This window comes from Phragmites australis, chromosome 6 (genome assembly GCF_958298935.1).
Source record: "Phragmites australis chromosome 6, lpPhrAust1.1, whole genome shotgun sequence".
Lineage (NCBI taxonomy): Eukaryota > Viridiplantae > Streptophyta > Magnoliopsida > Poales > Poaceae > Phragmites > Phragmites australis.
This window is the reverse complement of record NC_084926.1, coordinates 16,272,960-16,289,421: the sequence shown is the minus strand read 5'-3', so window position 1 is coordinate 16,289,421 and position 16,462 is coordinate 16,272,960. Positions and strand designations below refer to the sequence as shown.

The 16,462-nt window shown below is 40.7% G+C and overlaps 1 protein-coding gene across 1 annotated transcript; it reads right to left on the bottom strand.

The window, feature by feature from the left end:
• Nucleotides 1-399: 399 nt before the first annotated feature.
• Nucleotides 400-4,862, bottom strand: LOC133921924 (uncharacterized). The gene is made up of 2 exons (XM_062367026.1): nucleotides 4,708-4,862; nucleotides 400-2,181 (listed from the first exon to the last, which is right to left on the bottom strand). Exon 2 carries the CDS (start codon nucleotides 2,150-2,152, stop codon nucleotides 1,061-1,063), a length of 1,092 nt encoding a protein of 363 aa, XP_062223010.1. The 5' UTR covers nucleotides 2,153-2,181; nucleotides 4,708-4,862; the 3' UTR covers nucleotides 400-1,060.
• Nucleotides 4,863-16,462: the final 11,600 nt, after the last annotated feature.

The following is a 16,462-nucleotide window of genomic DNA, read 5'->3' as shown; positions in this document are numbered from 1 at the left end:
GTGCAGGTTGTTTTGATGACACAATGAAATTATTACATGTGCAGGTTTATTTGAGAAATCCATACACCCTCGTGACTCAACCAGTTTTATTTATTTCACTTTGTGTCCTATTCCAATATGTAGATTTTTGCTAAGGTACACTTGACACCTTAAAAGTACATGCAGAAGTAAGAGAAACATGCTTATTTTGTTGCCATTTTCCTGCACGTTTAGATATGGAAGTCGATGTGATGAATTATGAGTTTTATTGACTTGATATCTTGAACCGAGCAGCCCTGTGCCAGGAACAGGCGCGTAATCGTGGCATTCTGAATGATCAAACCATCCAGGGGCAAAGGACATTTCTTTTGTGAAAGCAGAGAAATAACTAAACGAACCAATTACATAAGCGACAACTGAAACAGTAAAAGGCTGTGCTGTTCCCTTCATTTTTTTTTCTTTTTTGCGAGGGAAAGAGGGATTTATTAATCAATCAGACGCATTACAATCTTGGAGCATGATGCAGCCAATACAAGAAGGAACACCAGTTTACCAAACAGCCGTGGTAAATAAGTAAAAGCTCATGGCTAATAAAGTTTAAAAAACCTCACAAATCGACTCAGCCATGCCATCCACCAGAACACATTGATACAAAACTACGTAAAGACCAAACATAAGCAGTAATTTGTATGCTGGATTTGTTCATGATACTGATATTTAACTTTGGAACAGCAATTGCTGCCAAAACAATTACCTGTTCGCAGTTTGCTTTGATCAACAGAAAGGGAAAGAAAGCTCAGATAAGGGCATTCACAAAACCCATGCAAGGCAGCACCGGAAACGTAGCGCTGCTTTAGCCCTAAACTGTATGCAGATTGCAGAGCACGTCATACAAGCATCAGCATCTGCTTAACAGAGATCTCCATCCAACCTATATCCAGTGTTGCTATCTCAGCGATGAGACAAATGGAAAGGAAGAATCTGCTGGGCCTCTGACTACCAGGCGGCAGCTACTACAATATATTATTTTGCGTCCCTTGCAGATGGAAAACATGAAGAAACCCCAGAGTGATTTCATTTCTCAGCTGCCACGTGTTGACCTTATATGAGCCACCACAGGATGGTGCCGCCGTGAAGTTCTGCCTATAGCCCGAACAGCACCAGTCTGCTGTCCCCTTTGAGTGATAACTGAATCAAGCTGAATATCAGAAGCATCAACAGAACTAGTTGAGTAATTATGCCTAGGCCTTTCCCTATGTCTTCTATGAGCTCTGCTGTATGAATCTCCAGTAGAGATTCTCCTGCCACGGGCAAACAAGGACGCCAAGAAGTCAAAGCCCTCATCCAAACTACCATCTGAAGATTCGTAGAAGTCCACCCTCTCATTCAAAGTGCGATCTAAGGATGTGAAGAAGTTAAGTCTTTCCTCCAAGTCAAAGTTGTCTCCATCAGAGTGCAAACGGTTGTTCCTGCCACCATTCAACTCAAGGACATAATCGCCCATGATCACAGCTCCTGGGTTCATGGCCCTGATAGTGCTGATTGCATCCTGCCGCTCTCTCTCGCATTCAAACTTCTTCCACTCATCTGCAATTGCAGGATCAACTTCACGAGGTTTTGCTGAAGGGTGCTTGGAGTTTACATGCTTGCAAAGTTCCTTATATGAGCCAATGAAGGAGCAGCCATCATGCATGCAGGTTCTCCTCTTCCGATTGAGATACTGACGCGCTGGTTCAACCACAGTCCATCCCTTAACCTCCCCACGGCAGAGAGGGCATGCAAGTTCCATCACACATGGCTGCTTGCTGACTGGCTGTGTGTTCGAGGATAATGAAAGGTCAGGTGCAGACTCAGCTGAAACACCACCGGCCAATTTCTCCTTGGCATAAGCTTCTTTAAAGTGTTCAAGGCAATTAGAGTGATGGTAGTTGGTACCACACATATATGGTCGGCAGCCCTTGTGGTGAGAAGTACACAGTAGGAGGACAGCATCATGTGGATGCTCCAAGCAAACTGGGCAAGTGGCACTTTTCCATTCTTTTTTCTCAGAGGCCAACGTCAAATCATTTTCTTTGTTTGTTCCTCTTGCCTTCCAGCAGCAGGAGGGTACATCACAAGAAGCTGACCTACGTCGACGAGCAGGGAGGTTTTGGGCTCTTGGTGACCTCGCCATCTCTTCAAAAACTTGATTGTGCAAGGCAACTGTAATGGCAAAGAAATAAAGTACACATTAGGCGACAAATTTCATTGCAAATTTTGCATTCTAATTTAACATTAGAGATGAATACTTGGGCTATATTATCAGTGTCAGCACTTCGTTAGAAAGCAATATATTCTGTTAGCACCAGATTGAACTGTTAGAAAGCTTACACATTTGGCTAGCAAGATTCAGTTAAGGATATGATATTCTATTCAGAGATTGTTAGAACAAGTTCGTGTCACTTTAAATTTTAGGCTGATAGACTATTTATAGGAAGGCTGGAGGCAATTTTGAATATTGATGCAAGAAACAAAGTCAAGTCTCCCTGAATCCCCTTCCCTTCCTTCTGGCCAACTAGACAAACATAGCAGGACAAGGAGCATCCAGCACAAAGGGGAGCTGCCCAGCTACCTCTATGGCTCTAACCACTACAATCACTGCCTATCATTGAAGGCACATATAACTTGAAGAGATGCACAAATTTGTAAAATAATGTACCAATAGTTAATAAGAAATGAAACTAAGCTAAGATGTACTAGCAAAAATAATCTATTTGTTGTGGTTAACTTTTCCTAGCCCTTTGGATAAAACTTACCAAGCATACTAAGTCCAGACAATATGATATGCTGAATGAATTTTGGTTTGCTAGTGAACTATAAAACTTCAAATTTCACACTTACATATTTTCAAATACCTTTTTGACAGTGATTTTCAAATAATCGTGATTTGCAAATTTGTTTGGATTTGGAGTACAAAATACACAACGAAAGAAGGGGAAAAGGTACAGAGGAAACAGGCAGATACAATGAATTGTTACAGGCACACATCTGAAAATAGTAATGTGTTCACTATTCTGTAGATATATGCATGACACGCCATAAGGACGAAAAAATTGAACAACACATACATCAAGCAGTGGTTAGCAAATCACGTATTTCTCGGTAGAGTAAGCAACAATGCAACATTGTACCACCAGTAAGGTAACAAAAGTAGGGTTTTGAAGAAAATACAAAGATAAAATGCATTTAATAGGCACGCGATATCCAGACAAAGGGAAAAAAGTTCAGTACAAGGCACTGGAAAAATGCTATGTTTCACTCTTAGTTGTGCACTGCATATTCCAAGCATGACACTCAACACTGTAGCAGAAGTCATGTTTACTATTAATGATCCTACAAACAGAACATTACAAGTCACACAACTTCAAGGGTAAAAAAGGTCTCTTTCGCCCCCTTCGCCTTTTCTTCATGGAGATATACAAGTATATGTCAGAAAGTACGATAAAAGTTCCTTTTTTGATATATTGACCAGCACTTGTTCAAATACCTTTTTGACAGTATATTTTCAAATACTCGAGATTTGCAAACTTGTTTGAATCTGGAGTACAAAATACACAATGAAAGAAGGGGAAAAGGTACAAAGCAAACAGACAGATACGGTGAATTATTACAGGCATGCATCTGAAGATAGTAATTTGTTCACTATTCTATTGATAATATGTATGACACACCATAAGGACGAAAAAATTGAACAAATAAATTTTCCACATACATCAAGCATCTATTAACAAATAATGCATTTCTCAGCAGAGCAAGCAACAATGCAACATTGCACCAGTAAGGTCACAAAGTTAGGGTTTTGAAAAAAAACAATACAAAGAGAATAAAATGCGTTCAATAGGCACACACACACACCCCGCACACAGAGGGGCTATTAACTTTCATTTCTTAGAATATCTAGACAAAGGGAAAAAAGGTCAGTACAAGGCACTGAAAATGCTATTTACACTCTTAGCCGTACAGAGTACCCCAAGCATGGTACTCAACACTGATCGCAGCGCTCATGTTTATCCTAAAAACAGAACATTACAAGTCACGCAATTTCAAGGGTAAAAAAGGCCCCTTTTCACCCCATTCGCCTTTTCTTCATCGAGGTATACACGTATATGTCGCAAAGTGTGATAAAAGTTCCATTTTTTTTATATATTTGACATTTTTGACCAGCACTTGTTCGACCCACCCCGAATTACCTGCCAAACGGTTTGGTCTTTCGGGCTAGTAGATTGCACTAAGCAGTCCCCTAACGACTACGATCAAATCCTACATGAACTGCTACACAGGTATACAAACAACAAGACAAAATGGCTCCCTTTTTTCCGGATCAACAACATCAATATCATCCCCTCTTAGGTTATATTGGAGCGGATAATCGACCGCGGCTCAAGCTAGGGTCACCAGCGGAGTGTATAGAGATTACGCGGCATTAAAAAAGGCATCTGCTTGTCCAGAAATGGGGGCTGCGCGAGGGGAGATCCGGCCGAGCTGCGGGAAGGGGGCACGACGCGGAGCCCTAGGAGCGCAAGCAAGCAGGGTGTTAGTAGACGAACTCAGCGAAGGGAAGGTTCGACCGGAAACGCAAACCCTAGAAGGGAAAGCTCAGGGAAGTGGGGGCCGAGTGGAAACGCGGGCGGAACCGAGGCCGGATCGAGCGGGTGAGACGAGAGAGAGGGGAGGGTGGTAGAGACCGACCTCGCGGCGGCGGCGGAGGTGGCGGTGGCGAAGAGGAGGAGATCGAGATCGATGTGGAGGTGGCGAGGGTGGACTGGTAGGGATCTCTCGAGAGCTCAGGTGAGGTGAGGTGTGGAAGAAGAGACGAGGGCGTGTCGATTCTTCGTGAGGGAGCTGATGTAGTTTGGTACTGTAATTTGTTTGGGTTGGGCTTGAGTTGGATCGGGCCGGAAATTCGGAGTCAGTTTACTCCCCGGGGTAATTATACTAACTGCCACTGGCGTAATACTCCAGCCCTCGGTCTCTGCATAAGCAAATTTTATAAGATGCTATTTAGAAAGATTCATGTAAGATCTTATTTATATTATTCATTATATGTTTTAATAGTTGGGTTAAAAAGAAGAGAGTGGATACGTATCATTACATAAGAGAGAATCTTTTGTAGGATCAAGTCCTATAAAATTTGTTTTCGATCCCTACGCCCTTGCCCCCGCCTGACTCCTCTCCTCTGGCGATTTTGCCGCTGCCGTTGGAAAACAGAGCTTCTCCTCGTGACCTCATCGGCAAGGTGAGTTTCATCCTACTTTTGATGAATCCGATTTAATTCTGTTGTAGTTCAGATCTGACACGCACAATCCTTTTTGAAGCTCCTCCTCCTAGCTAGCTATTTCAGATCTAACACGCCCATTCTGATACTTGTCAGTTGCTCGCAATGTGCGGGAGCTAAGAGTTAGCCAAGCAAAGAGCTCATGCTTCATATTGTCCAATCAACAAAGAACTCTTTCTTACCCGAGTTAGTCGTAGAAGCACTATTGTAGCACTTTGTGAGGACATGATTGATTGATGTTCTTTCCTATGAGCTCATGGTGCAACTGTCATCATTGTTGTTTGTTAGATTGGTTATTACATGGATGTTTTGCAAATGCAAATTTGTTTATTATTTGGATGTTTTACAAATGTAAATTGTGTGCTATGTGAGGACTTGTTATTTTCTTTCTTGCTACCTGTCAGTAATATTTTTTCTACTACTTTCACAATTCTCATTGTATAAAACAGAAATGATATGTCTTCTTACAGTAGAATACTACAATCATGTAGAAAAATGATGTCCTTGTTTTGCTACTATTGTCAGGAATCTTGTTTGTTGTTTAGCTCATTCGGTTCAGTGAGAAGGTAGAAAAATGATATATCTCTAAATATTTCTTTTCTATGGATAGAAATCTGACGTTGTTTCCCAGAATAATATGATCAACCTTTGTTTTGCTTGCAAGCAATCAACTCCAACCGCTTAACTTCCTTTCTTGCATTTTTATTCCAACCGCTTAACTTCTTTTCTTGCATTTTTATAGGTTTTCATGAGCTTAGAAGCACATAAGTGGGTTGTTCTTAACAGGTATATAAACGACACATACATGGCTCCTCCAAACTTGCTAATTGTATTACTTCTGATAGCCTAGGATGTTAGGCAGCTAAATACAAAGTTGAGCAGTGATTTGACGGTAGAGGTGACCAATTGAACACTGAAGTAGTTGCATTAGGAGACGAGTTCAGGAAACTTACGTTAAATGCATTCTGCTAAGTAGGAACAATTGTTTATTGCATTGTATTTCCTTTGTAATAGATGGAATGAAAATATGTATTATGTATAATTGAGGTCCAGGGATGGGCTACTTCACCATGTCTTATAACTGTTGTTTTGAAGATATAATGTTGCAATCCATTTAGTCCCTCAGCGACAGAATATTGTTATTTTTGCAGTGAATTGTCTTCAGAAGTTCATTCAAATTTATGTGACCTATTGTCAGAAGATTCCATGGCTAAGGCAGAATATTCACAATGCAGTGCTGATCACTAGCTATTTTGGAAAACAGAGTTTTGAAGTGATATCGTCAACTAACAATGTAACAGAAGTTTAGTCTTTAATCTTGCGTTCTTGCCACATTTCACGTTTATCTTGATGCTATAAATCGATTCGTACGTATTTCTTATTTTGGTTTTGCAATAGAGGAGTCAAGAGCAATATGAAAGTTGTACAACTTTATGGATTTTCATTTCTATGCTTGGATGATGTGCATGAAAATACTCTTCGATTTTCAGTATTACAAATCATAGTACTCTTTATCAGTTTTAAATATAGTTTCATAAATATGACTTGTGTTACGGTATGCCAACAAAGCTACACCTTATGCTGTTCTATGATTCTTTCTCAAATTTCTGGTGTTGTTTTTCATTGTTCCATATTCATGATTGTTGTAATTTACATATTCGAGTATCTACGAACGATGTAATATTTGTAATTGACTTATTTTGTGATCATTTATATTCCATTATTGTAATATTTAAGAAAAATAATATTTTTTCACCTGCGAGGGCATCAAGTCCTATTTCTGTGGTTAGATATTAGAGAATAGATCACGTCCGACAGCCAGCCATTCCTGCATTGAAAACACTCGCAAAAATTCTATGTATCCTATATAATAAAACAAAGCAATCAAAATGCTTATATATAAACCAAGCTACTTCATTAAACCAAACTCTGATACCACGTTGTGAGGAACCATCTAAATAATATTCTAATTAATCACTAGAATGATCATTATTCATAATCACAATCTCGATGATTAACCAGAATATCATTCCGGTAGTCCCGGCACGTGTTTTGTGCACAAGGATCGGAACACATACCTTCCAACATATACATCACAACATAGCTTAATAAAGAGCGGGTAATAAATATTTATATTATAAGTATTAAGCATTCAACTGATCTCAACAATTTACAACAAAAACGAGCTAGGAGGAGATAAAACCCCTCAATTCCTAACTACAAAAGAACTACGCAGCGGAAAGTTAAACTTATAAATAACAAAAGAGAACGGCGCCACATGCCCTTAGACACCGTCTCAACACGCCAACTTCAGAGTAGGATGCACTACTCTTGCCTACCACCCTGATCGGCAGGAACGAAGTAGCCAAAGACAACCTCTTCCTCGACAATAACTTAAGGGCAGCACCCTGAGTACAAAGGTACTCACAAGACTTACACAATATGGATATATAATAATCCGACTTCAAGGATTATGCATTGAGCTGTTAGCAAGGACAGACCATAAGGTTAAGTAAAATATATGCGGTAAGCAACCTAGACACATATGTGTGAGCACCTATACTTAACCAAACATGCTATTCTACCCTGTAATAATCAACTGAACATAAATGAAACTGCAACATAACTGTAACATAAGTACTTGAACATATAAGAAAACTGAACCAACTTATCCATCATCATAATAACCGAACCAACAACCACATATCCGAACCATCAACCACATAAGAGAACTCTACGACCGGGTGCAAATGAAACAATAGCATGCTCATAACCGAGAGGGCAGCTCGAACTGTTTATACACCCTACAGGGGATACTCCTGGACCCACACGACACGAGGACCATACAGCTTGTGCCACCCGCTAAAGTGCACACAAGGGGTATTCGTGACAACCTTTCCCAACCAGCCCCAACCGTGTGGATCATGCATCGCTCGGCGCGGCGGTACTAGAACTACTCCTGGAGCAAACTAGTACCACTTACAAGACCGCCCGCTCACACTGTCGATATTTAGGCCCACAAATCCATAGCTGGGAAGGTATTCGGCTCGCCTTACCATTAGATCGGCATGTGGTGAGTAAGGTAAGTGCTAAAGCCAACTACCCCGACGATCGGCCTTAAATGATGCAAACGGTCTACGGTGCCCAGGTTCCTCTTCCGAACTGCCCTCAAGACTTTCTTTCGAGGTAGACGTCATCCTTAACACCGTCCACATCTCATCTCGTACTCACCACTCATCCAACCAACATCCACATAACCATATACGTGAACAAGTAGTAAGCCCTAAACTCGCGAACAACGGTTGAATCATCGCTCGTCTTCTACCGAGGACCTATGCATTACTAAGTATTTCGATCGACTCTTAGACATCTACCACGTTACTAAGGTTACAAGAATATAGATGAACAATTCAAGGTAGGGATTATGCAATCAACATAGGTTCTACCCATAAAAACCCGACATCGACTCCCTATACATGCAAACCTATACATAAGCATAGTTTATCAATATTTAGTTTCATTCAATTCGATAAAGGTGCAATATGATAGATGCTTGCCTTTCTGCTCAGGTAGCTACCTATAGTTACCCACGCAACACTCGTCGAAATCCGGAAGATCGGAGTTATCTTCGACCACGGTCGCCTCCCGCTCCGGCTACTTGTTAGCTAAACAAGAACGCGTGCAATGATGAGCATAAATGAATACAGCGAGGCATGCCACAATACTTAACAACATGCTAAAGGTATAAGATATGCGAATCAATGCAATTCTAAATAATCTAAACGAAAATTGGAAAACAACAGCCATCCGGAGTATCCAGATTGGTTCGGAGTATCCGGGTTCGGACCCTCCGGATGACCCACTAGAAGAGGTCCTCGGTTGTTGCCTTTTTATTTGATTGGCCCGGAGTATCCAGGTGAATCCGAAATATCCGAGCCATCCTCCGGTAAAGGCTCTCGGTTAGCCACTGCTCTAACTTAACCCGAAACCTCCGGGTTGGTCCAGACTATCCGGGATATGCCGAACACTCCGAGTGAGGTTCCGAACGAAGCTCTCGGCTACGCAAACACATAACTACCCGGAGTCTTCGGGTTTGACCAGATTATCCGAGTGACACAGACTTGAGTTCTTCACGATTTTTCCCTTCGGGTGATTTGACTCACTTTACAAATCTGTGCTACACAAACATGCATATACCCTATCCAAAAGATTCTAAACCAAACTCGCACCACAAACCCTAACCAATTTTGAACACAATTCAACGGACTATTTCTGCTGAACCCGGAGTCTCCGGGTGAGTCCGGAATATCCGGGCCAGCCCAGAAAAGCTGTTATCGAGTGGATTTTTGGTTGATTCAAGTTGTGATCTTTCCCAAGCGTAAAGGGAACATCTTAGGGACAGTCCAAGGGTCTTGGAACTTACTCATCAACTCTCAACACAACTCTAGAGCTCATTTTCGATCAAAACCCTATTTTTGCTCCCAAAAGCTCAAGAACGCCAAGAACTTCAAGAAGTACTCGATTTTTCTACGAAAACGAAAATGGATTGGATAGATGAGTAGCTCATGAGCTAGAGAATGCAATGGTACCACATGCATACTTTGAATCCTCCACTTGAGCTCGGATTTTGGGAGAAAAGAGAGAGTGAGCTTGAGTGGGAGAGTGAGAGGGGGAGCTGCTGCTGCTGCAGCTCGGTGGGGATGTGGGGAATGAGGAGAGGAGAGAGAGAGAGAGGATAGGTGGGGTGTTGCCCACTTGAGAGAGGGAGTGGGTGAGGTGTGGGGCCCACGTGTTAGAGAAAATGGGTAATTCCAAAGCAATTTTCATTTTTTTCTCCCCCAATTTTCTTTCTCTTATCCAAATGATTTTTTAACGGAGTGCATTAGCGCTCCGAATTACCATTACGCAAAATTAAGTATAATGCTTAAGAAACATGATTTTGCTTAAATGCGTGATTGAGAATTTGGGACGTGACACACATGATTAACGTTGAGTGCTCAAACACATGTAACTAATACGCTAACCATTGGATACCAAAGTATCACACCTCTCTATACTTACTAAGCTACAAAGGTTTTTGGATGTCACAAAACAATCCTAGTGAGAGAAAGGCAACATTCAAAGGTGAAACATTAAGTTCCAACACCTCTCAAGCCTTTGCAAGCACCAGAAAAAATAGCTTCAAACCTCTTCAAAGACTTGCCCCATGCAAGGAGGCAAAAGGGTATTTATACTCCACTATGAAAGACTAGCTGTTGGACAGACCCTGCACTAATTAGAACTTTTGATCCCCAGATTGAAACATCTGATCATTTGAATCCCGAAGGTCAAATCTGGTAAAAGCAACAAATCGAAGCATCCTATGCTAGGATCGAAACATCCAATCAAAAAACCAACTCAAACCCGAGAACCATGTGTTTCTAAAAATTGGAGGTTCCGACACATTGGAACATCCAAAATCACATGGAACTTTTGAAATCAGCGTAACTCACCTTCTGAAAAACGCCGATAACTTTTGGTCCCAATATCCGATTTCGATGATCTTGGACTCTATGAAGAGCTTATTCGAGGGGCTACACATCTCTAATGAATACATGATCTCAACCAAATTGGATCAAAATTAGGAGCACTCCGAAAGTCGATTTGGACACTTTCACCTCTTGTACAAAGTTTAATCCTCTAAGATTAAACTAGGTACCACATGAAACATGTCAAACACTACTAAGTCTTGATCACAACCACTTTTTCCACTAAGACTAGGGTTGAAAATGGAGCGGATATTTTTCTCTCCTAACTAGAAAAAACAGATACAGATAGTCGTTACCGGATACGGATACGGATACGGATAATACCGGATCAGATACAAATACAAATATTTTTTATCTGAATACGAATAAGGAAATATATACGATATTTGGGCCGGATAAGGATATGGAAACGAATATCCGATCAGATTCAAAACGAATAATATCCGTTTTCTGTTTTTCACCCAGCCCATTTAAGAGCAAGCCTATGACCATCACCAATAGGGCAATAGCCCACCACAGCCCTAACTACTTAGAATTTTCATATTAAGGGGTCTTTATCATTTGATAGATATCCAGATCCATATTTATATTCGATTAGTATTCGCACTGTATTTGTTTCTGATACTATTTGTATTCATTTTTGTATCCGAGATTTTCGTATTCTTTTCCATTTCCAGTTAAAAATATGGATAAGGATACAAAATGACCATTATCCATTCATATCCGATCTGTTTTCATCCCTAACTAAGATCAACGACAACAAAAAAGGGTTAAATCTAAAACACCTTTTAGATACCTCAGACTTGTAAGATGAGCTCTCAACATAAACCTATCGTGTACTAAGCACATGGTTTGAACACTCGATACAACAATCGAGCAACGCTTTCGGCAGCCCCTCTTGATAGTACAAGTATCGATCCTATAATCTGGTCTCCCACCAAATTTCTTGAGACGGTAAAACTAGAAAACCTATTTTAGTTATACTTTTGCCTTGAGTAATCCCATTCGGACTTGACGAACACATCATCCAAGCTCCGACGCTTCTCATAGTTCTTCAAGGTTCATCATCAATTTCTCTTCTCTTGATGATGATGATCACCCTTGCTTCCATCTTGATCTTCACTCAATCTTCGAAAACTTAATGAAGCTCTCTTGATAGCTTCACACACACCAAACATAGGAGACTTCACTCTTCGCGCCATCTTCATTTGGTTTACCATTAAGGTATGAACCATAAGCATCAAGTGTATAAGTTGTTCACTAAGTATGTCTTGATATTGCTCTTCTAACTTGCCATATTGAATATTTCAATTTAACTCATGCCTTCGTATGGAACCTAACCTCAACTCACTCTCAAGCACAAAGCACACGTGTTAGTTCATAAAACTCAATTGACAATCTTATATAATCTCCATAAGTGACTTAGCCTTCACGCTTATCATCAATTTTCTTGAGTTTCTTCTTTATCTCATGAGCATCACTTAGAGCTCATTTATCTTGATGCATCTCTTTTTATCTTACAACATTCCTTACGGAATCCATGCTCAATCGTCCATGCATCACCAATGTAACAACCTACTAACAATTATCAACACAATTGTTAGTCCATAAGTATTGCCATTAATTACCAAAACTACACTTAGGGGCTAGATAAACCTTCAATACCGTCATTGACAAAGCACATTGCTGCCTGTGTGAGCTCATGCCAACCAGTATCCGCTATGCTCCCGTCTTCTCATACTCTCTTTGATCCACCACACGGGTGTCGAGGTCGCTCAACTCGTTCTTCATCGTGGCGCATGTCGGGTCTATTCAAGTTTGATTGGATTGAACAGGGAAAGGAGGATGAATATTTAGGAGTGTGTGAACTTGACACACCCCTTATCGGCGACCTCGATGTCAGTATCGATGTTGAATTTTCACCGCTCGAGCACCTTGGAGGTGGCATTGCTCATGATCACGAGCACTGTCTTTTGCAGGTTGTTGAATTTCCACCGGTCGAGCACTTTGGAGGTGGCCTTGCTCGAGTCATGATCCTTCATACCTTCCTAGCCCGCAACCACTCTACAATAGAGATTCAGACACGGAAAAGTAAAGAAACCTGAACACATTCACGAGCAAACCAAGGGGGAGACAGATCTCAGATGGGAGGAGACCTGAGAGCTAGGAGGTCAGGTTGGCTCCTCGTCCTGTGTGAGTAGCATGGTAAGCCAATACTTCTTCACCTTGATGAAGCTCTCCTCCTAGAACATTGTGCAGTTATACAAGATGTTGGAAACCACCACCCACCAAACGTAACTTGACCAAATCCACCAAACACAACTCGATCAATCAATCAATGAATCAATAAAAAACCCAAATATTCTCATTGATACACGGCAACAAATTAACATCGAAGCTGTCATTCTCCTCCCTGACCAATGTAGTGTCCATGTTCGACGTGTAACCTGCGATGCAAACCAAAGCATTCTGTCAAACACCTTTTGGGAGCACCAAACTAATTAGGAGAGGGAGGTGGTGCGTGCTTACCAAAGAAATCGCTAACGATGGTGATAGAACCTCTCAACATGATGATGTCCTTAGATGCATTCCTCCACTGCTCAACGCCATCTATGATCTCCTCCTCCGCCTTCTCCCCCGTGGTCGCTCCCAATCTGGCTCTTCTCCACTGCATGCACTGGTGTGAGGTCATGGCTCCCAACACTGCAAGTGCAATAGATTTATCGCCTAAAAAGAATGTTATATAAATGGCTAAAATCACACACCTACTTACTTGCCCTTCAAGACCTAACAATTGAATAACCATCTCAATTATCTTACCATTTTCTCATCTATGATACGCGACATGATACATGAAATGTTGGAGAAATTTTAACATAATTGATTATGTCTAGAGAACACATCATACCTTAAATGAAGTCTCATAGAAAATCCAATTTGTTGTAGTTCCTTATTTTGGAGCAATTTTAGCTATTGTTTGAATGATGCTTGCTGCAACACAAGGGGAATGAAAAAAAAATAGAAAAGGGAAAACAACAGGTATTTTTAACCAAGACATCTTTTCTGCACATAGTTAAATATGGATTACTCTATGCAATAAAGAATTTGACAATGCAAAAGGTAAACTCCTTATATGTAGATGTGGTGCAATAGAAAAAGTTGGGGGGGGGGGGGAGTCAACCATAACTGAATCTCATTCAAAGCTATCCATTTGTATATGTCAGAACATCGAATGAAGTCAATCACAATAAACACCTTAGAACCTCTTATGCTGGTACATTTTCCATTATTACGTTCCCACTGACTATCAACAATTTCACTCAAAAGGAAAACTATATAACTTCAATTGAATTCTGATATTTAGAAATTAGAGCAATAGTGAGGTAGAGAACAAAGCTCACCTTAATAGCCGAAGCAAGTGAAGGCCATGAGCTAGCACTATACCCACATCCCTCCAACTTGTTGAAGAAATTAGTGCAAAAACATTGGGTAGTGGCAATATCAAGGAGGACAATCAGTAACATCAATAACTCATGCAACTTGATGGGCAGTGTTGGAGTATTGAGTAAGGGGCCTATCAGAGTATTGGATAAGGGAGCGTCCTAGATAATGGGCCCTATGAGGGATATTTTCTGAATCTCGGCCCATCGCACGACCAGGTCTAAGCTCGCACGACTAGCGCAAGGCTTGCATGATCAGCCTTCTTGCAGTATTATGAGATCCCATGACCAGCTCTTGCTGATCACGGGCTGGTCCTTATCTAACCAATCTAATCGTATTTATTGCTATCTACTTAAGTGTTTTCCTTCTCCAGCCATATCATTAAGTGAACAAAGTCATGGTCAACGCGGTTGGGCACTGCCCCGTCCTGCATCATTAAATGCTACGAATGGGGCATTGCGGGCTGGCATAGCACCACATGGTTGATGAGACAGGGTCTGCAGAATGACCAGGCAAGAGTTGGCGTAGGTATAGGACGGCTTGTTAGATGATCTTACGACGTATGGCGATGGGACAGCCCGGCGGCTAAGGGAGGTAGGTATGGAGGCGTTCCACAGTTGGGATAGGTACTCAAAGCTCTCAGGGTAAGTTGGGCTCACCCGGTTCTTCAGGATATGATCCAAGAATAGAATATCTAGCTAGACATAGGTCTGCTAATCAGGGCCCACTTGTAAGTTCTTCCCCTCTCTGGTATATAAAGAGAGGAGGATCCGGTTTGTAAAGGAGAAATCAGTAACCGATTCACAAGCACTCATAACAAAATACAAATGATGTAGGAATGTTATCCTTCGGGAGGACTGAACCTAGATAACCCTGGTGTTCTTGAGTTCAACACACACCGACGAACACACACCTTAAGCGTTGTTCACACGTCCTTCGACTGGTACACCATAGAATCATTATCAGGGATTAACCCTTGACAGACAGTGGCAATAATGTTGTGGTACAAGTCTATGGGGTTTTGCACTAAAGGAGGCAAGGTTATGGAGCACGAAGGGCTGAAAATATTGTATCGGTGAATCCTGAATAGAGTAGTGTAATTATTGGTCAACCTGTCAAGTATATCTGCATCTACGCAATCCATTGTTATTACAGCGTCATCCAACACGGTTATATTAGGCATATGCAATAAATGTGTTCCATCCCACTCACATAAGTTAACACATATAGCCAACCAAACACTATCTCAACACATCAAGTATTCATGGCAACTTCAGAGAGTCAGCCAAACAAAATCTTAATTTATTCTAAACAATTGAGAAACAACAAAGGTAAAATAATCTCGGGATGAAGCTAATTATGAACCCATACAATATTAAAGTGCTTCAAGCAACCAAACAACCCATGAAAAACCATTGCGATTTATTTAACATGCACCATGTCAAAGGTAAGTAGCAGAACAAATCAATTGCCCAAACAATATAATTTATTCAAAACTGCCACTCAGTCCAAATTTCAGGAACTTACCCTTTTCTTGGTGGTTGATGCGATATCCCCTTCTCCTCCCAAACTTCTACCTTTTGTTCCTTTTTTTTGTCTACTGTACAAATTATAAATATTCAGAATTTTTTTGCATAAGACCATCCATGCTTCTTCTAAATATGCCTACGCTACACAACCAACAAGTTCTGCAAACAGCACAATTTCAGCATCAATGGTATTGCCCAGTGTTATCGAAAATAGTGCATGAATCAAATTGCATTGCCAGCACATGTTCATAACATACCACTTGAAATCCATGCAAGATCTTGATGTCACAATTATTGTAACAAATGAAATGAAGCTACCACAAAGGTATGGTGGGCATATGTAAATGTAATATATGTTGGATTACTAGAACCTCATTGTACATTTAGCTAATGAATTACAAACAAAAGCATCTAGTTAAAAAAAAGTATGTGAATAACCAGAGGAGTATGATCGATCAAAAGTATGTTCCAATTCTATCCTGAACTCAAAATTTGTAGCCAAGTAATTCAGTCCGAAAAACATTGCAGGAAGAAAGCTTTATAAGCAAAATGCTAGACAAATTAACAGAATAATACAATTAGTTCGACAAATATGAATGTTGATATATAAATGATAAGAAACGGGCACCCTACAATCATTTTGAGTATCTTAATTGCTCAATCCATTCAAC

Bases quoted from the DNA above. Each gene is read 5' to 3' on its own strand.
- LOC133921924 (XM_062367026.1), bottom strand. From the start codon at position 2,152: ATGGCGAGGTCACCAAGAGCCCAAAACCTCCCTGCTCGTCGACGTAGG.